The sequence below is a fragment of the Odocoileus virginianus genome, chromosome 19 (genome assembly GCF_023699985.2).
Source record: "Odocoileus virginianus isolate 20LAN1187 ecotype Illinois chromosome 19, Ovbor_1.2, whole genome shotgun sequence".
Lineage (NCBI taxonomy): Eukaryota > Metazoa > Chordata > Mammalia > Artiodactyla > Cervidae > Odocoileus > Odocoileus virginianus.
In genome coordinates, this window is record NC_069692.1 from 48,431,829 (window position 1) to 48,458,220 (window position 26,392).

Sequence of the window (26,392 nt, forward strand, 5' to 3'; positions counted from 1 at the left end):
TTTACAGACACATAAAGTATGAAAAGTGGTCCAAAGTTACCAATAAAAACACCAGATGCACGGAGTATACTTTCCAATGTGGACAAAGTCTCACTAGGATGTTTCATTAAGCAGCACAATTTACACAACTCTACAAAGTGAGCCAAGAAACTTTATTCTTTCTTCATCCTCTTTTTTTATTTTTTAATGAAAATACAGTTGATTTACAATGTTATTTTCTGGTGCACAGCAAAGTGAGTGATTCAGTTACCACACACACACATATACATATATTCTTTTTCATATTCTTTTCCATTGTGGTTTCTTACAGGATATTGAATACAGTGTTACACTAGGACCTTGCTGTTTAGTGTAGTCTTCATTTTAATTCCTTCAATACAGACAATGAAAAATGAATAATTAAGAATTTTTAAATAATGAGGGGAAAAGGGAATCAAGACTTGGGATTAATGAACAAGTACAAAACTAAAAATAAAAGCTATACTATTTATAAAAGTATTAACACATTGATCCTTTCCAAAAATTTGAGAAGTACCCAACAATAAACCCAAGACCAAAGACATTTAACCTATGAACCACAATTCAAAACAATTTTTTATTATAATTTAAGGTGAATAACTCTTATTTCCATACTAATAAGTTTTGGTAGATAAATTATTTTCTTTTAAAAGGAAGCATACAGCAATTCTAACACAGCTATGACAGATGCCCTAAAAGTTGACTCCCACAGACACTGTATATGACGTATATATAATATCATACCCTCGAACCCCACCATTTTAGGTAAAGGACTTGAGAATCCAGATTTCAATACGTGAAGACACCCCAAGGACATGGGTGAACACCTGTACAGACGTTTCCCAAGGCACATAAAACACACTTCTATCTGTATTTGCTCTATAATTATACCTCACTTTTTATATACTTCATTTTTTTTTAAGTTAAAAAAAAGCCAAAGTTGGATTAAGATCCCATAGACCATAGGGCAGCGGCCAAAGGGAAAAAAAGAGACTGGAAAGATCCTCAAAGCAGCAATATTGAGGATTTTGCACAGCGAACCAAACAGACTAATCCTACTAGCAACTGACAAGCCAGCGTGACGGAGTGTGCAAGATGCGCCAGTCTGAAAACAGCACAGCACTGTAAATCAGCTCTACTTCAGTCACAAGTGAGCCCACGAGTGTTACCAACGCTTTACCCACATCACCTCACAGCCCCGCCGGAGGGCACTGGGACCGCCTCCCCTCACAGATGTGGGCACCGAGGCACCTGCGGCAAGACGCCCGGTCAGGACCGCCCGGCACCACCCCGGAGTCGGACCCCACAGACAGCTTTCTCAGTCACCTTGTTCCACGGCCTCTCCAGAAGCAGCTGCCTTAAAACAAAGCTTGCCTCATCAGTATGGAGCCTCGGGGTCTTTGCCAACCACTTTCTTCTTCAGCACACAGCAGTCCAGAGCTGATTTTTAAAGAACAACCCTGGTCTGCCTGCAAGCACTGCCAAGGCCCACACAGGAATACCGAGGGCTCAGCTGTCCTTGTGACTGGGCTTCCCCACCCTTCTTTTCTTTAAAGTGAGCCTCACTGTCTTCTCAGCTCAACTTCGCAGGCATGCCCTCTAACCTCACCCTCCTCAGCTGCAGGAGGCGCCCCAAGGCTTAGGAAGATACACAGCACATCCCCTATGAGAAGTACTCGTCAGAAGTCTGGCATTCAGAACTAATAATCCTTATTTGAAGAAGCTGACATACAAATAGTGTTCAAATATAACTTCAAAGACTGTACACTACTTAATAATTGCTTTCAAGATCTTTACATATTTAATAAACAGCATCTTGCTTTATAACCTATCCCCCAGAAAACCAGTAACTATAGTGCTGACTGGGAAGTTATGCCCTAAACTACTAGAAAAGAACAGCTGTCCACCTCAAACAACCTGCTACTCAGTTCCTTTCAACAGCCTAGTTGAGAAAAATAATATTTCTGGAGAATTTAACTGTCTAGGGATTCCATGTTTTCTCCTTGGTTTGAAATGAACCATTAAAAAGGCAACACATCTGGTCTTGAGTGTTCTTTATCTTCACAACCATTACAAACTCAAGTGACATTTTCAAGCTACACTTCATGTTTTCTTGAAGACAACTTAAGAAACAATCTCATGAAAATCTGTTACCACAGTTACTATAGAGATGTTACTAAGAACACTGCCTTAAAATGAAATGTTCAAAAAGCTCTGCTTCCTTGATATAAGTAAATTTTCTCAAGGATCTCGAAAAGACACAGTTTCATATATCCTTTTATATTCTAGCCAACAAAAAGTTAAAACACTAACAAGATTAAACTAATTAATTATGCTTGACTTTATGGCCCAAAGATCTCTATTTTTTTCCTTTGAGTATTTTTGAGGTTTAGTTTTTTAATATTTAAATTTTTGCTACATCCAGTATTTACTTTGGCATAAATGTCTTCAGTATAGAAGCTGTACTTTCTTTAACCAAGTCTATGTACCTTTTTTAAATGATCACTCTCTCCCAGCATTCTATTCTATTCCTTCTACCCTTACTTCACATATCCATGCCAATTTGTGTGTTATTTTCGTTTTATGATTACTGAGGTTCAACTACATACACTTGTAGCCTAAATAAGGCTTCAAGCAGACTATAAGTAGTTTGAAAAGGGCATAAGAAAAAGTCATAAAATTTCACTGTGAACTATAAATAAAACCAGTAGAAATAATTATTTTTGCATTAGCAATTAACCTTAAGGATTAGAAAGTATGATTTTGAAAATTTAATACTGTCACACTGGAAAAATGGCAAGCCCTTAAAAGTATAAATTTATCTCTAAAAAGCTAAACCGCTTGAAACAAGCCCAGTCACGAGAATACTGGCTAAATGGGCTGTCTTCCAACTCCTATGACTTGTCTGAGAGTGGAGAACAACCACTCCTGCACAGAAGGAAGCCCATCCTTCCCCTTGGCGCTGCAGACAGAGGTGGTTTGCTCTTCGTCTTTACTCAGGCGCCCTCTACTGACAGCAAAGCAAAACAGGCTACGGAAATACACTTGCAAATTTCATCAGCACAGGGAAAGAATTTATTTTTTAAATACTTCAAAATCAGTATTTTAGATAAAACCACATTAAAAACGAACTTTACTATAGAACCAAGAAAAAATAAACATCTGTGAACTGACAATTCAAGTTAACACTCAAATCTTACATGTGGCAAATGCTATATTTCAACATACTACTTTACCATCGATGCTAATCCTTAGATGCAAGAAGGATTAAAGATCTTAAATCCATTTTAAATACTTTCTCTGTAGGGGAATGTTTACCTGGATCTGTTCTGGCGTCCATTGGTCTAGGTTGACTGACTTGACCCTGGATATATGAACCCCAAGATTCCTATGGATGCCAGCACATCTGATGCAAATAAACACACCAATATTCCAGGAAGCCCATCGAGGACCTGATTACAGAGAAGAAACAAAGAAAAGCTAGCATTAAAAACTAAAAAAATATCATAACAGCATATAAGAAGCATTCTGGTTCTTCATACAATTGTAACGAAGGGTTATAGAATTCACGGACTCAAATTTTCAAAGGGCAAAGCAGCAGCTTGCTAAGAAGACGTGTCTTGGTTGTGCTGAAAGGCTATAAATCAAACTTCAAGAACTGTAATGAGTTTACTAATTTTGCCTTCCTAGGAACTTCCCCCAAAATCTTAAGAATTTAAAACTACCTTATGTGAACAGTTTTTTAACTAGTGTATTTGATTCAGGAGTAGTAACAGCCCACAGTAAAGGTAAGTCCTTTATTAAATGTGTAGGGTATTGTTTAAAAGACTACCAACAAGTAAAAATCAAAGAGGTTTTTAAAAATTAAACAGAAAATAGTAAAAAACAATGAACCTAAATAGAAAAATGGACAAAAAAGATACAAATGGGTAATTCACAGAAAAAGAAATGTGTGGCCAATAAACACATAAAAATATGTACACTCTCACTGGTAATGGGGGGAAAATGCCCTTTAAACAACTTCTACTTTGCAATCAACACCTTGAGGAGGGGAACATTTTTATCAATTAATACTATTAATAATTATAGGACAAAAAAGGACTGCCTCAAGAAGCCTTTTATCAACATGAATAAATCCCAAATATAAACCTGAGATTAAGAAAAGTTACAGATGAACTGAGGTATGTTACAAAATGTTAGTCTTTGGGTCAAAAAACTGATTCAAACACCATAAAGAAACTCACCTAAATATGTAAGATACAAGCCTTAGCTGTACTATTCTTCATACCTTTGACTGTACTATTTCTTGATAATCTTAAATGTTCTCATGGTTATCTTCATACATCACTTGTACAATTAAAGTAAAATGGAAAATAAAAGCAATATCTGGAAGTCATATCAAATTTTCAGAAGCTCATATATAAGATTTCTCTAAATGGCTTATGAAAAATACAGTAAGATATTAATAAAAATCAAGCTTTTTAAAAAATTTAGGTTTTTTTCTGTTTAAGTACATACTTTCTATCTAAAGATGAGAATCTACAAAGTAACAGCAAGGCTAAAAATTTCAATGTAGTTAACACTAAACACATTCCTCAAAAATTCCTTAGGAGATAGGTTATGTGTATACAACTTATGTCAAAATATCTTGCTTTTAAATTTGAGAAATGACACCTATAAACAGACAAACATCTGGGACATGCTCTATTTAAGTCTCTATTTGACCACCAACAGTGTCAAAATGAGTTAGCAGTCAAAAGACCACTGCTGTCCATGTACTCAGCCACTTCGGAGATGCATAAATTACACTGGACCTAGTAACAGAGCTGTAAGGTTCTCATCTGCCCAAAGGAGTTAGAATGGCTGCCCTCAACACTTAGGTGAGATGTGTACAGAAAATATTTCTAAAGTTTTAAAGCATTACTTAATGCAAGTTACTGCCATGTTAAGAAATTCTGATGATCAAAATATAACACTTTTTTTCCTCTAGACAAGTTCCTATATTGGTCTGTAAAACAACTGTATCTTAACTTTCCTCAAAAGTAACTCCTATAAAGGCCAGAGCATGACAAGAAAACAGAAATTTTCAATACACTCCAAGAAGGGCTTCATTTTTGTGAAAATAGAATGATTTCCCTGGGAATAATGTGCCAGAACCTCAGCCAAATACCAAGGGAAATTTTTCTCTCTAGCACGATTTTCCTAATGTGAATGCTATGACTGAATGAACTTGCATAATACGATGCAACTCCCCATACGGGCAGAGAACTGCTGTACCCAGTACAGTGGTGCGTTTTTATAACAACAAAGGATAAGAAAGGGACTGAAACGTATAAAAGCCGTGGGCAAGAATAATGCTAGCAGTAATATTTTTAAAAAAGGCTATATTGCTACTGAGCAAAAGCTAGATATAATTAAATGTTAGATGATGTTTAAATCTTATTAATTTAAGGCTATAAAAACCATTTTATTGATTCCTACAAGGAAGAAAAAAAAAACTTGGTTATCATTTGGGAAACTTTAGCCCCAATGTAATTTTGTCAATGTATCTTTCTTTAGAACATAAATTATCATAACTGAACAATATGATCAAGAACCCCTAAAAATACTTTAAAAGTCTAACCAAAATTACAAATGGAACGTGCACTCTATAAAATTAGCCCTGTAACTTTACCTAAAATTGCCTTGATAAAACAGTAGTTGCTTAACATGGCAGTCATTCAGTTACCAACATGAAATCCTTCTTTTCATTCACCAAACAGGCTTCCCTGGTAGCTTGGTGGTGAAGAATTCACCTGCCAATGCAGGAGGGGCAGGTTCAATTCCTGGGTTGGGAAGATAACCCCAGAGAAGGAAAAGGCAACCCACTGCAGTATTTTTGCCTGGAAATCCTCATGGACAGAGGAGCCTGGAGGGCCACAGTCCACTGACCCACAAAGAGTCGGACATGACTTAGCGACTGAATAACAACAAATTCAATGAGTACTTACCAATTCTGTGCCAACTAAATGCTTTAAAAGACTACTGATGCAATGATAAAAGGCTAAGTTCTCACACTCAGGAGACCATACCAATTTAAATAGATACAACCATTTTTTTTTTAATTGGTGAAATCTAGTTCAGTTCTAGATGAATAAACCCTTCCACCAACAATATGCTTGTACACACACAAAACACACACATACGTGCTTACACATGTTTCTCAATTTATGCATATGTTTAGTTTAAACAATATGACATGTCTATGTACATACAGACATTCACACATACACAACACACCCTTTACCAACATTTTAAACAGGTCACAACTCATTAATTTAATCTCAACCAAAATTTATTTTTAGAAGGAAAATGGTATAAGTGCATCAGATGAAGAGTAAATATAACTTTGCTAAAACTTTTAAAAAATCAGTAATAGACATATATGTACAGACACACAAATACACAAAAATCAGGTCACATTATAAAATGCTGTTTCTCTGGATCAGAGTCAAGCAAGGCTGAAAAACACTACAAAGAAACTCATACATATACTCAAGAAGCTGTGTAACCACAATATTTATATATTTATAGTAGCATGATTTCTAGAAAGACTGACAACTTAAATACTCACCAGTACAATTATCTCCATATCACAGAAAATTATACAACAATGAAAATGAATAGACTGCACACATCAACCTGGTTAAATGGGACATCTGTAATCAATTTTAGCACAAGGTGATATACATAAAGGCTTCCCTGGTGACTCAGATGGTAAGGAATCTGCCGGCAACGCAGGAAACCCAGGTTCGATCCCTAGGTCGGGAAGACCCCTGGAGAAGGGGCTACGCGCTCCAACATTCTTCAGGGGCAAGCAGACAAGGCTATGGGAAGGCAGGCAGGTCTCACAGAGGGGGGCCAAGCTTGAAACGAAGCCTAAACGCTGGCCAGGAGCCCTGACACAGTACGCCAAGACATTTCTCAGCAAAGGCTGAGTAAGGTGAGGGTGGTAGGGGAGTCTGGCAGAGCAGAAGGGCAGGGCACTGAAGAACTGGGGGACCTTTCAGGAGCTGACAGAGGAGCCACATAATAAAGGCCTCAGACGGCAACTGAGGGGCCGACCCTGGCCCCCAGGGAGAAGACCTCAGTCCTCGTCCAAGAGCGCCTGGCCTTTCCTGCTTTTGCACATGTTGCCCCCTCTGCTCCTAATGCTTCCTGCAGGCCGTGAGGTGCCAGGCTCACTCGTCACATGCCGCCTGCTCTGGGCGACTTTGGTCGTGACCCCTCCAGCCACAGCTGCCTCCCCCCGCTACTCTCCATCACTCATAACAGGACAGTCTCCTCTGAAGTCTATGTAAAAATCTAAGGTAAACAAAAAGACAAATACAGGCAAACACAAATAGATGAACAGCTGGAGGGTCTAATTATTTCAGCAGCTAAGTTTCAAAACAAAAAAAAATTAAAGAACTGCAGCGTCAGTTTCAGATCAATGTCTCTCAAAATCTAAGGCACATGCATGTACTGGGGGACACAATGAAATCAAGTGGCCCCGGACAGTGCCTGAGACTCTGCAACCTGACAAGCAACCCGAGACACCAGTGCTGCCATTCATAGGCCAGACTACTTTTTGTATAGTGTCTCATAGAGAAAACAGTCCTTTTTCTGGCTGAGAGCATATATCTGCATTTGTTCATATGTGTTCTGTCCTTTTCCGCTTCCCATTTTATGTTTTTTCTTGTTTCTTTTCATGTGATTTTGTTACCAAATTGAAATAGCTATAGTTATTTTTACTGCTTTCTTTTCCTTTAACCTTTATGCTATAATTGTTTTAGTATATAATTGTTATATTTATTATATATTATATATAACTAATATATATATGATTTATATATAACTTAATTATATATATTTATTTTATAATATATAGTATATATTACATAAATTTATATATTATATAATATAACTATATTTATATAGTTAAATATATATATTTAAATATTTATAATTATAAATATATTTATATTTAAATACAATTATATAATATATATAAATATGTATTCTATATTATTTATATTGTATATTAACATTAATATATAATATATTGATATTATATAACATATAACAACATATTATATAATGTATATTATTTAATATATATTTAAATTATTTATAAATAAATTAATATATTTAATATATTATATATTTGATATATTAAATATATTTTAATTTTATATTTTATATAAAATAAATTTTTATATAACAAATATATTTATAAATATATAAATATAAATAAATAAATTATATAAAATAAAATTTTATTTTATATTTAAAATTATATATTTAATATATATCAAATATGTTAATATATTTACTATATATTCAATATATACTAAAATTATTTATAAATATATTTAATATATAATGTAGTAATGTTAATATGTAATATGCCATAAGATATAATATATATTATATTATATATTTATATATGTAAATCTAATTATATTTATTATTATAATTATATACCCATTTTTATACAATTATAATTACTAATATATAATTCTGATATACAGTCACAATTTTATATTTGCCAACTTACTCAAAGTTTTGTGTACATTTGCATTTCCATTTCAGGTAGAAGATTTCCCTCCAACATCTCTTATAAGGCAGGTCTGCTGGTCATAAACTCCCTCAGCTTTTCCCTGTCTGGGAAAGCCTTTATTTTTTCTTCATATTTGAAGGGTAACTTTCCTGGGTACAGTAGTTCTGCCTGACAGTTTTTCTCCTTCAGTGTTCTGAGAATGTCATTCCACTCTCCTGGCCTACAGATTTTCTGTTTGAACAAACTCCAGGAGATAGTGAAGGACAGGGAAGCCAGACATGCTGCAGTCCATGGGATCACGAAGAGTTATACACGACTGAGTGATGTTGAACAAATGACGGTTCCTTTGCAGGCAACCATCCTTTTTTCCTTGGCTGCTTTAAAAGTCTTTCTTTGAGACATACAGATGGCTAACAAACACATGAAAAGATGCTCAACATTGCTCATTATTAGAGAAATACTAATCAAAACTACCATGAGATACCACTTCATATCAGTCACAATGGTCATCATCAAAAAGTCTACAAACAATAAATGCTGCAAAGGGTGTGGAGAAAAGGGAACCCTCCTACACTGCTGGTGGGAATGTAAAATTGGTTACAACCATTATTAAGAGCAGCATGGAGGTTCCTTAAGAAACTAAAAATAGAACTACCATATGACCCAGCAATCTCACACCTGGACATATCCAAAGAAAACAATAATTTTAAAAGATACCCCGATGTTCACTGCAGCACTATTTACAACAGCTTCCCGAAGGAAGCAACCTAAATATCCATCAACAGAGGAATGGATAAAAAAGATGTGTTACATATGTACAGTGGAATGTTACTTAGCCATAAAAAGAATGAAATAATGTCATTTGCAGCAACATGGATGGACCTACAGAAATCAGAGAAACACAAATATTATATATCACTTTTGAAGAATGTAAAAAAATGATACAAATGAACTTATTTACAAAATAAAGTAGAGTCACGGATATAGAAAACAAACTTATGGTTATGGGCGGGGGGGCAAGTTGACATATACACATTACTATATATAAAACAGATAAACAAGGACCTACTATATAGTATAGGGAACACTATCATTACTCTTTAATGACCTACACAGGAAAAGAACAGGAAAAGAATCTAAAAAAGAGTGGATATATGTACTGGTCAGATGGCATCACCAAATCAATGGACATGAGCTAACTCCAGGAGACTGAAGGACAGGGAAGTCTGGTGTGCTACAGTCCATGGGGTCGCAAAAGGCCAGATACAACTTAGTGACTGTAACTGACTCATTTTACTGTACCTGAAACTAATACAACACTGCAAATTAACTACATTCCAATAAAAATTTTAAAAAAAGAAAAGCAGTGAAAATCCAGAGAAGGACTGCCTTTAAAAAAAAAAAAAAAAAAGATAGTCAACGTGTCAAAACTTTCCGAGAAGTCAAGAAGAATGGGGCTAGGGCAGATGTGTTAACTAAGAAGGTACAGGTAACTTCATGGCTGGAAGGCAAGGAAAGAGAAAGAATTAGTTCCTTCTGAATTCCATTACCAGGTTGTGGGGAGGGAGGGCACTTACCCATTTTGAATTCTATTACCCTGTTAAGCCCTTTCTCCCTCTCAGTCCCCAACTCCACATCTGTAACATATCTACAACCTTGATCCAACTTTATCTTGCATCACTCCAACTTACTCACACACTCAGAAAGCCAGTCAGTCAGGCAGAGAGCAGAACAGTCACTGCTTCCCCTTGAATACAACTCAGTTATTCCATCCTGAAACTTTTCTGCACACTACCTCTCTTGCCTCGAATGTTCTGCTTGTGGACCACACAAGTCCTACCTCATCTTCAAGGCCTAACCAGAGTCCCATATTCTCCATGAAGCCTTTCCTTACGATCCCATACCTCCATTCTCCTTATAAATATCTATAGCCCATGACAGCTGGTCTCAGACAAGACACCACAACAGATACCTGCTGTTTCTCCACTTGTAACCAGTTACATCTACTGAAGTGAAAGGCAAGAGTTCTCATCAGGAAGGCAGTGTGTGGCCTACATCACCTAAAGTAACGTAACAGGTCTAGATAAGTGAGCAGGCAACACATTAAAAAAAACCTGCTAAGTCTGATGACTTGGTCAAACACAAGTCCTTTAATACCTGAAGCAACCCATGATTTATTTAAAAGTAGAAACAAAAGCAAAACCTGTGAGGCAGATACTGTTCTTTTTAATATCCTTTTTCCATTCTTCCTTTAAAAAAAAAAAAAAAGCCCCTGAGTTTTAGCTACAATCAAGGCTACACTGATAGAGAAAACATTTTTCAGTCTCCTTTGTAGCAAGTGTGGCTGACGGAATGTGAACTGAAACGATGTGTTTTGCCATTCACCAGGGGAAAACTGGCCCAAACTGGGCCTGTGTTTCTCTGGCCTCTTCCCCTTTCCCATGAGCTGAGAAAATGATGAGAAGGGAAGCTGCTGCCTTGGATCCAGATATGAAAACCTCATGGTGAGGAGGACAAAACCATCAATACTAGTTCATCTCCATACTAATGTGAGGAAACAAACTTCTATCCTGCTGAAGTCAGAGTACCTGAGGGTCTTTCAGTTACAGCCTTTTCATACTGTTCACGACAGAGGATGAGGTGGTTGGATGGCCTCGCCGACACTATGGATGTGAGGCTGAATAAACTCGGGGAGTTGGTGGTGGACAGGGAGGCCTGGCGCGCTGCAGTCCACGGGGTCACAGAGAGTCGGCCACAACTGAGCGACTGAACTGACTAGGAGCTGTGGCAGCTACGCCTGTCATCTATCTAATTCAGTGTGCACCTTATACGTGCACGCTGGCAGCAGGAATCGGAGCATACCACAGATTTATTCCTTATTTCAGGGCCAAAACTGTAAAAGAGGTGTTTAAGAATAATAAAGTACATTTTGATCAAACCTTAGTTTTCTAGATTCAACTTAAATCACCAAATATGTGCTAAGTGTCTACTTTTACCAAGGTATTAAATGAAGGAAACAAAACACAGATTCCTCCATCAAAGAGCTTGCACTTTAGTAAGTCACTCAACAGTTACGATGTATGTGCAAATGATGTAGGAAAAATAAAGGGAAAAGCAAAGAAGAAAAGATGGAACAAAGGCCAGGTATATTAGCACAGGCTTTGCCGAGACAGCGGCATTTGAGGTGGTCACTGGAACAAAGTCCAATTACAGCAGGTATGGTCTGGACAAGGTATAAAGACAAGGTACACTCTGGTAAAACGCACAGTGCCCCCAACCACCTTGAAGAGTTTCACCTGTGCTGTAAAGTTACGGCCAACAAATACCATACTGCAGCCCCTGATTACTGCTAAGTTTCTTCATTTAACTACGGATCTAATTTTTTTTCAGTTGTGATACATACACACCTAACATTTATATGACAGAAGTGACTACTAGCTTTCAAACAGATATTAAATACAGTTTTAAGAAAAGAAACTCTGTAGAAACTGGAAAAAACGAGTTTTGTTGAATGATAAATCATTAGGTATCCAAATAATGTAAAAACATATATTTTTTTAAAAAGAACAGGAATTTTACTGAAAATTCATTATACTTGCCTTGTGTATCTCACAGTATTTGAGAAATGAAATCGTATGCCCTTCTGAAAAGAAACTTGAGTTTCTGATTACCATGAGAGACTAACAAACAGAAAAATGTCTTTGAATCTTTGTATAAATAAAAAATTTCTTTCAAGACTTAATCCTTCCATAAAGCCTCCTCCCCCTTGCCCAACACGTTTAATAACATGTATCACGGTGATTTACCACTAGTTGCTTCAGCTTCCTCCTCTGTGACACAGTGAGCCCTGAGCACGGGGATTCATTTCACTGATCTCGTCTGCTCTGTACCCAGCACAACGCCTGCCATAAAACTGCAGACAGACCTTGAGTCACCTGAGTTACTGCTGCCAAACACACAAGCAAGCATGTAACAGGAAGCTAGCAGCTTACTGCACATGCAAAACATTATTCATGGTACTCCAGAAACACCGCCCGATATAATCCTAATAAATGTTGCTGTTGTTCAGTCACTCAGTCGTGTCTGACTCTCTGCAACCCCATGCTTCCTGCACACCAGGCTTCCCTGTCCTTCACCATCTCCCACAGCTTGCTCAAACTCAAGTCCATCAAGTCGGTGATGCCATCCAACCATCTCATCCTGTCTTCCCCTTCTCCCGTTGCCTTCAATCTTTCCCAGCATCAGGGTCTTCTCCAATGAGTCGGCTCATCTCATCAGATGGCCAAAGTATTGGAGCTTCAGCTACAGCATCAGTCCTTCCAATGAATATTCAGGGTTGATTTCCTTTAGGATGGACTGGTTGGATCTCCTTGCTGCCCAAGGGACTCTCAAGAGTTTTCTTCAGCACCACAGTTAGAAAGCATCAATTCTTCGGCTCACAGCCGTACACGACTACTGGAAAAACCATAGTTTTGACTATATACACCTTTGTCAGTAAAGCAATGTCTCTGCTAACACACTGTCTAGGTTTTCTTCCAAGGAGCAAGCATCTTTAAATTTCATGGCTGCAGTTATGGTCCACAGTGATTCTGGAGCCCAAGAAAATAAAGTCTGTCACTGTTTCCATTTTTTACCCATCTATTTGCCTTCAAGTGATGGGACCAGATGCCATAGGAAGTAGATAATATTCCCAACACTGTATTTTGGGGACTGAGAAATGTAGAATTAAAAAAAAAAAAAAAACTAGCAATCAGAGAAGAGAGAGAACTAAGACTATTCCATGACCAAATTCCAAAACACACTTGTGAATATTCTGCATCGCCTACCATGATAATTCCATCCTTTGAAACAAAATTCCTTTCCACTGGATGACTGGTTTTACTCTGCACGGTCACCGTTTGAAATGCTAAGTCATTTACTGTAGAAGCTAGTAATACAGATTTAAAGATGCAAACAATCTCTTCACATCTCCGGAAGTCTCAATCCTTCCCATATTATTATAAGTTCATTTCTTTCCTCATTACACCTAAGCTTACAGGCAGGAAGAACTGGATTTGGCTTGGTTTTACTGCTGAAGGAAGCTGCACTGGACAGAGAATTTGATCAAGGGGGAGCAGAGGAGAGGAGAAGGGCAGAACCCTCTGGGCAGGGAAGGCGGCTCACAGGGCAGCGCGCGGCGGGCTCCTGGGGACAGGGGACAGGGCCGGCAGTAAAGGGGCCCTGAGAGGACGCACTCACACCAAACACAGCTGGGACCAAGCAAGCACAGAGCCCGTTCTCCTGCACCACCGGGGGGCCCTTCACTCTTCACCCCAGAGCACCAACTACCTTTCGCTGCTTGCAGTAGACCAGGTTATGGGCCAGGTCTGCTTGACGACAACCGAGGACCGGCAACAGTCTATGAAGACGTGTCTTCCACAGCAAATAACCAAGCTACTAACTTGCAAACAAACGAGTGTGGGGGCAGGGGGGGCTGCAAATAGGCATGAGGGATCTCTCTGGAATAATGGAAGTGTACTAAAATTTTATAGCAGTGACAGCTACAAAACTCTGCCAACATATTAAAAATCACTGAATTACATACTTAAAGTAAGTGAGCTTTACAGCATGCAAATTGTATCTCACCAAAGCTGCTTTAAATTTTTTTATACATTTCTTTAAATATGAGAATGAAATACCATGTGTTCCTTTTACTGCTTTTTCTTTACCAGAACAGAAAGCATGGCAGCCAGTGGCAGAACTAGTGAGCTGACCCTGAGAAGTGTGAGAGGATGATCTCAGGATGTGTGAAGCGGATGACGTGCAGTCCTGTCAGACACAGAAACGCTGGCCAAGAAGACACGCACACAGCTCCCGTTTAGATGGCTTCATAATCAAACCCAAGTGTACACAGATGCTCCATTATTACTATTTCAACTGCAGTTATTTCAGAGGGCCAGCTTCTGGCCGGCAAACATACTCAACAGAACATTTAGTTCACTTTTTAAAAAACTATATAATTTTTAAAGGCTACACTCCATTTACAGTTATTACAAAATGCTGGCTACATTCCCCACGTTGTACAACACATCCTTGACGCTCTTTGGTTTGTCCTTCAGTCGCTAAGTCGTGCCCAACTCTGGGTGACCACATGGACTGCAGCTCAACAGGCTCCTCTGTCCTCCACTATTTCCTTGTAGTTCACCTCATACCTAATGGTTTTGACTCCAATTCCCCTTCCCCTATTGTACCTCTCCCCATTTCCACCGGGAAACCCCAGCTCGTTCTCTTTACCTGTGCGTCTGCTTCTTTGTTATTATATCCACGAGTTTGTTATATTTCTTAGATTCCACATATAAGTGACATCATACAGTATATGTCTTTCTGTCAGACCTCTTTCAGTTAGCATAGTACTCTCCAAATCATCCATGCTGCTGCAAGTGGCATTATTTCATTCTTTTTTATGCTTGAGTAATGTTCCATTGTATAAATATACCACATCATCTTAATCCAATCAACTGTTACTGGGCACTCAGGTTGCTTCCACAGCTTTGCAAATGTAAATACTGTTGCTATGACATCAGGGTTTTGAATTAGTGGTTTTTGTCTTTTTAGATATATATAACCCAAGAGTCCCTGGAGAAGGAGATGGCAACCCACTCCAGTGTTCTTACCTGGAGAATCCCATGGACAGAGGAGTCTGGGAGGCCACGGTCCACAGAGTCGCAGAGAGTTGGACACGACTAAAGTGACTAAGCATGCACAACCCAAGAGGAGAATTGCTGGGTCACATGGAAATTCTATTTTCAGTTGTCTGAGGCACTTTCACTCTGTAGTTTTCCATAGTGGCTGCACCAATGCACATTCCCACCAGCAGCGTGCAAGGGCTTCCTTTTCTCAACATCCTTGCCAACACTTGTTATTGGTGTTCTTTTTCATGATGACCATTCTGACAGGTATGAGGTGATATCTCACTGTGGTTTTAATTTGTGCTTCTCTGACGATTAGCAATGTTGAGCATTTTTTCATGAACCTGTTGTCCATCTGCATTTCTTCTTTAGAAAAATGTCTATTCAGTTTACTTGGGTCGTTTGTTTTTTCTGATGTTGAGATGTATAAATTGTTTACATATGTTGGATATTAATATCTTATCGACTGTATCATTTGCAAATATCTTCTCCCATTCTGTAGGCTGTCTTTTCATTTTGTTGATGGTTTCCTCTGCTGTGCAAAAGCTTTTAAGTTTAATTAGGTCCCATTTGTTTGTTTTTGCCTTTATTTCCTTTACTCTAGGAGAAAGATCTAAAAAATACTGCTGTGATTTATGTCAAAGAACGTTCTGCTCTAGGTTTTCCTTTTTAGTTTATTTTTTAAAATACAAAATATTTTAACATACAATGTTTCACTAGGAAGGAAATGTTTTTTTAAAAATCCTTTTTTTTTTTAATATGAAAGTAACATTCTTTGGTATGACCTACTTGTCTACAGTTGATCTACCTCACATTTACATTTCTCTGCAAAGTGGCATCAGGAACGTTACCACATGACAGGCAGTGATAACATCTGACAGAATTTCTGCACAACTTTCCAAAATTCAAAGAGTCATTACAATGCTCATTAGAAGAAAGGTTCTGTGTGGTATTTTAATCAATCATTTCCAGGAGACTAGAATATAAAGCATTAATACATGCCAAGCAATTATAGTCACTTAAAAATGAACTCACAGCAATTTTCTATCTTAGGTAATTTATTTTTTCTCCTAAAACTTGTCTGAAATAAGACTGACAGTAAATAGTAAAAAAAAAAAAAGGGGGGCGGGTGTATAGTTTTACTTTTCAAAAAAATAACTGATCTTTAACACACTGCACTCATCATTGTTCAGAATCTTAATTTGGTAAGAATCTTATATAGACCCAAACCAGTAACATAACAAAAAACAAAGCTTTTGAAAGAAAATCTCTAGAATAAAGAAATTTTAAAACTTTTCTATTCAGAAAGATGGCACTTAAGTTGTAATATTTAAATAATTCCCTTAGGATTTTTTTAAGTCTCTTACACTGAGAATAGCAGCACATGCATTTATCCAACAAGCACCTGTTGAGTGCTGACCACCTCAAGGCACTCCTGTGCCAGGCTCTGAGGAGTCGGGGTGACCAAAGCAGATGAACTCCTGCCCTCGTGGAGTCTGCACTCCGGTGGAAAGCGGTGCACAGCGCACCAGTATGTGAGAGGAGCAGTGTGCCAGGGGCAGCAGACACCGGAGAGAAACATAAAGGAGAAGTGGGCAGGGAGGGCAGGGGGAAAGGCAGGGCGCGTCGCTGCCACTCGGACCAGAGACGGGAAGGAGGCAGGGGGACAAGCCCTGCAGGCACCGGGGCATGGGATGGCAGCGCGGGGACCGCTGGCCACAGGACTGAGAGGGAGGACGTGCTCCCCCAGCTGAAGGCCACCCTGACACACATCTCAAAAGTGCTGAAGGCATGCCTAAGAAACGCCAAGGAGGCTTCTGCGTTTGTTTTTAACACTGCCTATGAACGGCCACTTTTACATCCCCACATCAAATACAGTAATAAAACAGGTACTACTAAATATTTGTAAATGGTTAAAAGCAGAGACATCACTTTGCCAACAAAGGTCCATGTAATCAAGGCTATGGTTTTTCCAGTAGGTATGTATGGATGCAAGAGCTGGACCATAAAGAAGGCTGAGCACTGAAGAATTGATGCTTTTGAACTATGGTGTTAGAGAAGACTCTTGAGAGTCCCTTGGACTGCAAGGAGATGGAACCAGTCAATCCCAAAGGAAACCAACCCTGAATATTCACTGGAAGGACTGATGCTGAAGCTGAAGCTCCAATACTTTGGCTACCTGATGTGAAGAGCCCACTCACTGGAGAACTCTGATGCTGGGCAAGATTGAAGGTGGGAGAAGGGGACGACAGAGGATGGGATGGTTGGATAGCATCACGGAGTCAATGGACATGAGTATGAGCAAAGTCTGGGAGATAGTGAAGGGCAGGGAAACCTGGCATGCTGCAGTCCATGGGGTTGCAAAGAGTCGAACACAACTGAGCGACTGAACAACATCAACATGGTCTCTAGGAATGAACCAAGCACAATCAGTGTGTGTGTGTCTGTGTCTGTGTGTCTGTCTGTGTATATTTATATCCATGTGTGTGTGTCTGTGTGTTTAGGTGTGTGTCTGTGTATATTTATATCCAGCATTTTATTTCAGTGTCCAGCACATGCCTAGTAAGAATGAAAGACAGACAGTAAAAGATAAAGCTGGGTAAGAAAAATAACGAAAGGAAATGTTTTGGAAATGCACTGTTTTTCCATCAGGCACTGGAATGGGTAGTTACAAGGCAAAAATAAAATTGTAATCTACCCCCTACTCTTTCCAAAATTTCATTTCAAGTCTAACTGCAGGATACAGAACAGACAAACATACTCACAGAGGCTCATTATCTTAAGAAAGCTGGTTGTGTTTGCAAACACTCTGATTTGAACCCAAAGCTTTCCTTAAATATGTGACACTTTCCTGTATTTGTCAATCCTAACAAATGGAAAATGTATCCCTGATATTACTGGGACAACTGATGAGATCTGAGTAAGGTCTATGGGACAGGTAATAGAATTGTATCAATAGTAATTTCCTGATTTTGGTAATTTATGACTTTAAAAAATTCCTTGTTTTTAGAAAGTAAACACTGACACTAAGATTATAGGAGCATTTTGCTTGTAACTTATCCTCACACAGTTCATAAAAAATAACATGCTTGTTTATGTACTAAAAAAGGAGCAAATGTGGTAAAATGCTAGCATTTGGAGACTAGATAAAAGATGACGGAGAGTACTACATCAATAGTTGCCTTCATTTCATTAAATGTTTTCACTTGTAGAAATGAATAAATGAAACAGAAATTTATGCATTACCACTCAACAGACAACTGTAATAAAAAAAATTTAGAAAAAATTTATCCCTGTATTTATACAACTTCTCTGAACATAAGTTTCTTCTCTGAAAATAAAAATACCACCATCTCCCATATTCAAATGATCACTACAAACACCCTTCCTGGCTCACATCATTTACTACTGATACAGGCCATGATTTTGGCTTCAAAATCTTCAATTGCCTTAAATCATGCTATTTCAATGACTATATGATACAAAATAACCTATTTAAGGAGAAATAGCACATTAAAAGCACACATTAGACACTTCTCAAGAAGAGAAACACAGAAAGTCCTTTTTATAAAGGAAGAAAGGTGGTATCTCTCTAACACCAATCTCTTCTCTAAGCATCAGATTCTTGATAACCAACCGGGCTACCACAGTGCCATGTCCAAGACAGAGTTCGCCTCTCCACGGAGCACCCCCTCCCACGTCTGGCCCCCGTCCCTCACACACAGCTCCTCCTGACTCCGCCAATTCAGTTGGTGGCAACACTATCCACCTGATGACTCCACAAACAGGTCATCCTTACTCCTCTCTTTCAGCCTCCACAACCATTCAATCAAACAAAAGTTTTAATCATTTTAGCTGTTCTGTTGCTGCTATTTATTTATTTTTTTGGCTACATTGCACAACTTGCAGGATTTTTCCCAACCAGGTTAAACTCAGGCCACAGCAGTGAAAGCCCAGAATCCAAGCCACTAAGACACCAGGGAACTCCCCATTTCAGTCACAGTTATTTTTCAAGTCCGCGACTCGAACCTCGTCCCAGCCGGGCCTCCGCCCCTGTTCAGGAGCTCACCAAGCACCACCCGGAGCGCTACACTGTACAACGTCCTCAGAAACAGCTTCCTAACCCCAAACATTGCCTCTCAGATTTATGAACCCAGCAAAGTTTAATTCCCCTAAACATCACCTAACAAGGCACTTCAGCTTCACCTATCTCCCTAGCCTCATCTTTTGCTAGATTCATTTCCATTAACAACAAAATATTTTTAAGATTTCTCCTAACTACTTAATTATTACATTTTGGGTTTTAGCTTCTAGTTAAGTTACTTCTAATCTTTCTTTCAGCATAAGCTCTCTGAAAACCTCAAAAACATTTAGATACATATTCCACAGCAGATACAAAATTTAAAAATTCTCTAACTCAAAAGCCTTGTGAAAAAACAAATCATTAAGAAAAATGGATCAGAGTTATCAGAAATACAAGGTTAATCTGGGCCTATGGGCAACTTTCCTACAAGTTTAAAAGTGAAGTAAGGCTGAAAGTGTTACTCTTTCAGTCGTGTCTGACTCTCTGTGACCCCAAGGACTGTAGCCCACCAGGCTCCTCTGTCCATGGAATTCTCCAGGCAAGAACAGTGGAGTGGGGTGCCACTCTCTTCTCCAGGGGATCTTCCAACCCAGGGACCAAAGCGGGGTCTTCTGCATTGCAGGCAAATTCTTTACCATCTGAGCCACACTAATATCCCCAGCTTATCACTAAACAAAGAAATTTAAACTGAAATAGGAGAAGACTGTATATATTAATGTTACCTAGTAGCACTGACCAAGAAAAAGCAGAAACACTAGAGAGAGTTTGTGGAGAGGAGGGAGCACTATTCTGCTTTAGTCATTTCTCTCACAAAATCTGCTCTGTGAAAATCAGCAAATGCAAGTCATATAGCTTCTTCTTTCCCAATAAACAACACAAACAGATGAAGGTGGTCAAAAGGCTGAAGCGTTTAGATCTAAGGTAGAAAGCACCAGGGATGTAATGTACAATGATGACGCCAGTTAACAGTGCTGTATGATGGGCATGCTGCTGAAGAGCAGATTGAGTTCTCATCACAAGGTAAAACAAGCACACCTCCATGCACATTTACTTTCATCTATGAGACGGTGGAGTTAACAGAACTCCCTGTGGTAATCACTTCTCAATGTCTGTAAGAGAAATCATCATGCTGTACAGCTTACACTCACACAGCAGTGCATGCCAACTGTTCCACAATAAAACCAGGAAAAAACTATCATTCCTTTTAACTCAAAAAATGTTTAATATAAATCATTATTTTAAGTTCAACATCCTTTTCTTATCAAAATAATAAATCATATGCTCTGTCATAGATAATTTCAAAAAATTCTAGAGAATGGCTAAAAATGGACACATTCAGAGATGAAGTTTATTCATTTTGTCAGATTAAAATCAAGCTCAAAATGTTGCGTGTTTATGTGATAAAAATGTAACAAAATCTACAAAATCTAAATTCCAGTACAACTAAATTTACTGTTATCAAAACTTAACTTATAACAAAAGAAATTATTAATGGCAAAAACAGCTGATGAAAGCCAACTACTGCTAAGATCACAGGGAAACCCAGAACAAGGAAAGACAAATATATCTGGTAAAATACAAACTGTTAGATTCCTAATCATCGATTTTATTCTAATATTCTTCTAATTCCCAATGATTAACTCTAGAAACTATACTGAACATTCACTTCACTCAGTTGCTCAGTTGTGTCCAACTCTTTGTGACCCCATGAACTGCAGACTGCTCTGTCCATGGAATTCTCCAAGCAAAAACACTGGAGAGAGTTGCCATTCCCTTCTCCTTCTCCAGGGGATCTTCGTGACCCAGGAACCAAACTCGGGTCTCCCACACTGCAGGCAGATGCTTTACTGCCTGAGCCACCAGGGAAGCCCATATTGAACACTGATCTCCTGAATATACCCTACACCTGTACATTAGCAACTCAACTATTCCACTTTTTCTCTCATTTCTGAAACCTAGAATCCATTATTATTATTCATTCATGCCAAATTTCTAACAACACTCCCAACATAAAACAATTCAGAGGATGGTGTGGGCATCCTAATCTTAATTAACAGTGGGTGCCATCTGGCAGTATGACAAACTTTTCCCCTTTGTTTATTAATACAGAAGCATTAAATAAAAACTGTTATACAATTTTTAAAATTTTAACTATGAAAATACTTAAGTGTACGGAAAAGCAAACAAAGGAGCAGCACAGTGCTTTGGCGACCCTATCTGTGAGACGGTGCTGAAAACAGATGGTAAACAGTAATAGCTGCAGGAAACATCAAGGGGGATAATCTGCATCAAACAGTATCTGACACACAGTCAGCCCTTGATAAGTATTAATTCTTCATTAATTTATAACCCAATTAAACATGCTAGGCATTACCCTCTGAAGATTGGCCTAAAGGTTAAGATTTTTCATTTTAATTTTAAAGCAAGATCACTTGGATCATATTAAAACAAAAACTAAAGCAATAAACCCCAACAATAAATGTTTCTTAAAAGAAATTAAAATAAGATCCACCAGCGCTGTTGCCAAAATCTTGACCTAACACCAGGCCAAGATCTGAAAAGAATCAGAATTTTGGTGCCTCTGTTTCCCTTTGGGTGTTTCTAACTGCACCATTATCCAAAACTTCTTAAATTTTCTCTGGCCTTAACCAAGGGCCACCACTCATCGCCAGCCAGGCCTTCATTCCTTGGTAAACGTGCCAAACTGCCACACGGCACACCACTGCAGCGGGCCCTGGGTTCACGCAGCAATCACTCACTGAAGGCAGCCTGACAGCTCTTCTACAGAAAGACCTGGGTTTGAATCGCCAGGACAGTAAGGCTGTGCAACTACAGACAAGTAAGACGGCTCCTCCAAACCTAAGTTTCCAAAACTACTAAATAGGGCAATTTCATCTACACCCTTTAGGGTCCCCTGAAATTACAGCACCTGGCATATGTCAACTTCAGTCCCCTTTACGGACAAGGCTGTCTTGACACTCCTTAAACATTTCAAGTGATAAAATCTTACCATCCTAGAGCCTACACCAATCACATGCAATTATATCTATTAGAAAATTCTCTATTATACTAATATGAAAATGCCACAAGTTCAAAGGAGTAAAAGATCAGATGAGCAGAAACAGCTGGAGGCAGCTTCATGAATGTGCCATGAGTGTAACCTGAAGGAGGCCTGGGAAGATGAATAAGACTCAGGTGAGCAGAGGAGACTCAGAAGGCTAATCATTCAGTCAGTCATTCATTAACTTACTGTCATCAAAAATGTGCTGAATGCTTATTACATACCAAAAACTTGCTAGATGGTGGGAATCCAGTAGGAAAACAGAACAGATTAAAGTCCCTTCCTTCATAAACTGCATGTTCCAGTGGAGCAAGAGATACAAACAAGTCAGAAAATGTTCAGGATGTCAGCCTATGATAAAGGTTATGGAGGAATAAAAAATTAAGCAAGTATGGAGAACAGCAAGCACTCAGAAAAAAGACAGGATGCTATTTTCAATACAAGCACTAGGGAACACAACACTGATGAAGTGGCATTTGAGGAGAGCCCCAAGACAAGGAGACAAGCAGATATCTGCAAACAGCATTCCGGATGGAGAAAATAAAAAGCACAAAGGCCCTGGTGCAATTCCAATAGGATTAAAAACTACACGCAAGTATGGTGAAGGCACACAGTAGCTTTGGTAAACAGCATCTAACAAAACACAAAGGATGAGAGCAACAGTGAAAATACAGGCTGAAGGCACTGCAAAGAGTCTGGGCTCCTAAATCTGACGTTACGATGTTAGCAACAAGGACTCATTGAACAGATGAACAGGCCAATGAAATGAATGAAATCATACCTTAAGAAGAGGCATAATGAATACTCAATTACTTATTTTGCTATTATTACCTGTTAACTACACAGGAACAAAAAATAACTTGCTTTTTCTTCATCTTCTTCAGATACTGGCTCAATTAACATCAACTTTCAACATTAAGTGAAAAAATGAATTTTAATAGTGTCTATTTCTCAGATATATATTTTACATATTTTTAAAAAAGCCTTGGTATGGGCAAAGTAGAAACTGTTGGCTAACATGATAATCAGAATTAGCTATGAAGTTCAACAACTTTCTTGTCTTTCAAGTTCACAAATAATGGAGATGGTCGATTAAGCCCACTTAAATGTCTTTGGTATCAGTAAGAAATCAATGAAAACATTGATGTATCAAGATTTCAACAAATATCACTGTGGAACATATTAGTCTTGCTTGCATTTTTAGCATGAAGAATCAATGTGAAGACTAAGCCAAATTCCGTACCCGTTTGAGAACTGCATGCTCTAATTACATACACAGATGTTTTCAATAGTACAAAATAGAATGATATGATCTCTGAAATATGAAGTATATAATAATATGCTGTAGAGTATAATCATGTTTTAATTTGACTTGAAAAAAATCTGTGATATCAACAGTCAGCAACGTAACATCAAATTTACATCTGAAGAGCTCATCGTAGGAGACTTCCTCCACACATCTGGTCAGCCTGCAGGGGACAAGGACTGGGTGGGTGGATCGCCTCGGAGGCATCACCAGTCAGCAAGGCCAGCCTGGAACGGACCCTGGGGCTGCAGGGCACGTTCTGCCATCTCCTCCTGTGTTGTGCCAGTAGCTCGAAGTCTTACAAGAAAACAAATGCTTTGAATAAATTCAGTACAACTATTCTCTCCAAGAAGCCTAGGGAAAGTTAAAGTTTCAGTAAAAAGAAACTAAAGCTTTAAAAGTAATTTTCTTTCCCTGCCCCTTTACTAAAATACTCTACTGAGTTCCGTTTCTAGCCAACATGAAGGAATGGCCACTGAATTTACCCTACTGATTTAAAACAAAAAACTTAAAAACCAGACAAACTATGTAAGACAACATTCCTGAAGAGACTGGGAGCCAAGAGATGGAAGACCAAGAGCGTCCCGCCTAGGGAAAGTCCCCGCCACGCCATGGCAGATGAAAAACAAAGCCGGGAGCCGCCCGGGGTCTCCCTATGGAGATGATGGAGCTAGGAAGCCAGAGACCAAGGTCACTAGACTTTCCACGGCAGAGGACAGAAGAGAAGGGATGCACACGGAGGACACCCCAGGTCTACTATTAATGCACAATTTCCTGCACAAATGTCAGGAAACCAGAGGGCAGAAAAAGAAATCCCAGAACTAGAGGGAACACGGCAGAGGGAAAACTGTAAAGCTCCAAACAGGAATCGTGTCTGTGCCCATTGATCAGACCAAAGACCTCAACACTCATGGAGCACCAGACGTGGAATTCAGAAGAATGTTGCCTCATCTGCTGGAAAAACTAAATCTAAAGTAAATGCTACTCTAGCTTCTCCTAAAAAAACAATAAAAGCAAGATTTGAAAGGATTGGACTATTTCCAAATAACTGAATCCAGAATCAACAAGCAAAATTCACAGTATCTAGCATCCAATAAAAAATTATTAGGCATGCTAAGAAGCAAGAAAATACTATCTACAGACAGGAGAAAAGTCAATCAGTTGAAACTGACCCCCAAATTACATAATGATAGGATTAGTAGGCAAAGACATTAAAAACATTATTATTACCCATGATTTTCATACATCCAAGAAGTTACAGAAAAGAATGAACAAATTAAGTAGAGGCATGGAACTGGATAGGGAGAGAAATATATTCATGTATGCACACGCGCGCGCGCGTGCACACACACACACACACACACAGCTACAGTTGCAAACTTTTAATCCCAGAAGTAAAAAATACACTGGAGAGAATTAAGAGATTAGACAACACAGAAAAATAAAAACTAAAGAATCTGAAGATAAAGCAATAGTAACTATCCAAAATGAAACAAAAAGATTAAAAAAAATAAATAAAAGAAACCCACACTATGGGCTATGCAACAGCTTCAACTGCTTAATTAACTTTAAAAAAAAATATCTATGTATCTGGCTGCCTCGCGTCTTAGTTGTAGCACAGTGGATCTTCACTGCACCATGTGGGATCCTCTCTTGCAGCACCGACTCACCAGCTGTGGCGTGCATGCTCGGCAGCTGTGGCTGCAGGCTGAGCCGCTCCAGGACGCCTGGGCTCTCAGCTCCCCAACCAAGGATCAAACCTGTGTCCTCTGCACTGCAAGGTGGATCCTTAACACCCAGACCACCAGGGCAGGACCCCTAGTTAAATCAGAATTCCTGAACTAAGAAAGGAAGCCAATGGGAAAAATAAAACAAGATTAAAGAAATGACTGAAGAAATATGCTAAATTTTGTGAAAACTATAAACGTGCAGAACCATTCAGAACCTCAAAGAATCCCAAACACAAGAAACTTGAAAAAAAGTCACTCAAAGGTACATCATAGTATAATTGCTTAATGAATGAATAGAAAAATCTTAAAAGCAGAGGAGGGGAAAAAAATACATTATGTACAAAGAAACAAATACAATGAGGACAGATTTCTAATCTGAGACAATGCAAACTAGAAGACAGTGAAACCTTTTAAAAGTACTGCAAGTAAAATACTTCCCACAACTGTTTACCTGGCTAAAATATCTTTCAAAAACAAAAATGACATAAAGATTAGGACAGAAATCAGTGAAATGGAAAATAGAAAAACAACAAAGAAAAGCAATGAAAGCGAAGATGATTATTTGAGGATATTAATAAAATTAATAAACCTGTAGAGCAACTGATTAGAAATAAAAGAAAACACTAGTGACCAATATCAGCAATGAGGGAGGTGATGTTATTACAGATCTTACAGATATTAGAAACAAAGGCCTAGTATGAGCAACTTTAAGCTATTAAGTTCACCAATTCCTTGAAAGACATAAATGAGCTCTTTCTCTAGGAAAAGATAATCTAAATAGCTCAGTATCTATCAAGGAAATTGATCAATAGTTGAAAATCTTCCAACAGCAACCACAACCACACAAAGTCCCAAAACCAGAGAGCTTCACTAGGGAAATCTACCAAATAGTTAAAGAATGATACAAATTCTATGTAAACTCTTCAGGAAACTGGGGGGAAAGG

The 26,392-nt window shown here is 38.5% G+C and overlaps 1 protein-coding gene across 5 annotated transcripts in view; it reads right to left on the reverse strand.

Annotated features, from left to right (window-relative positions):
* The window catches only part of SMAP1 (small ArfGAP 1), a 167,871-nt gene that overhangs the window by 107,804 nt on the left and 33,675 nt on the right, over window positions 1–26,392 (reverse strand). For 4 of the 5 annotated variants that reach the window (XM_020897080.2, XM_020897079.2, XM_020897082.2 and 1 more), the window contains exon 2: window positions 3,337–3,470. The exons of the other annotated variant lie outside the window; for it this stretch is intronic. In XM_020897080.2, coding sequence (XP_020752739.2) covers window positions 3,337–3,470 — 134 coding nt within the window. The remainder of the gene's footprint in view (window positions 1–3,336; window positions 3,471–26,392) is intronic. 5 annotated transcript variants of the gene reach the window in all.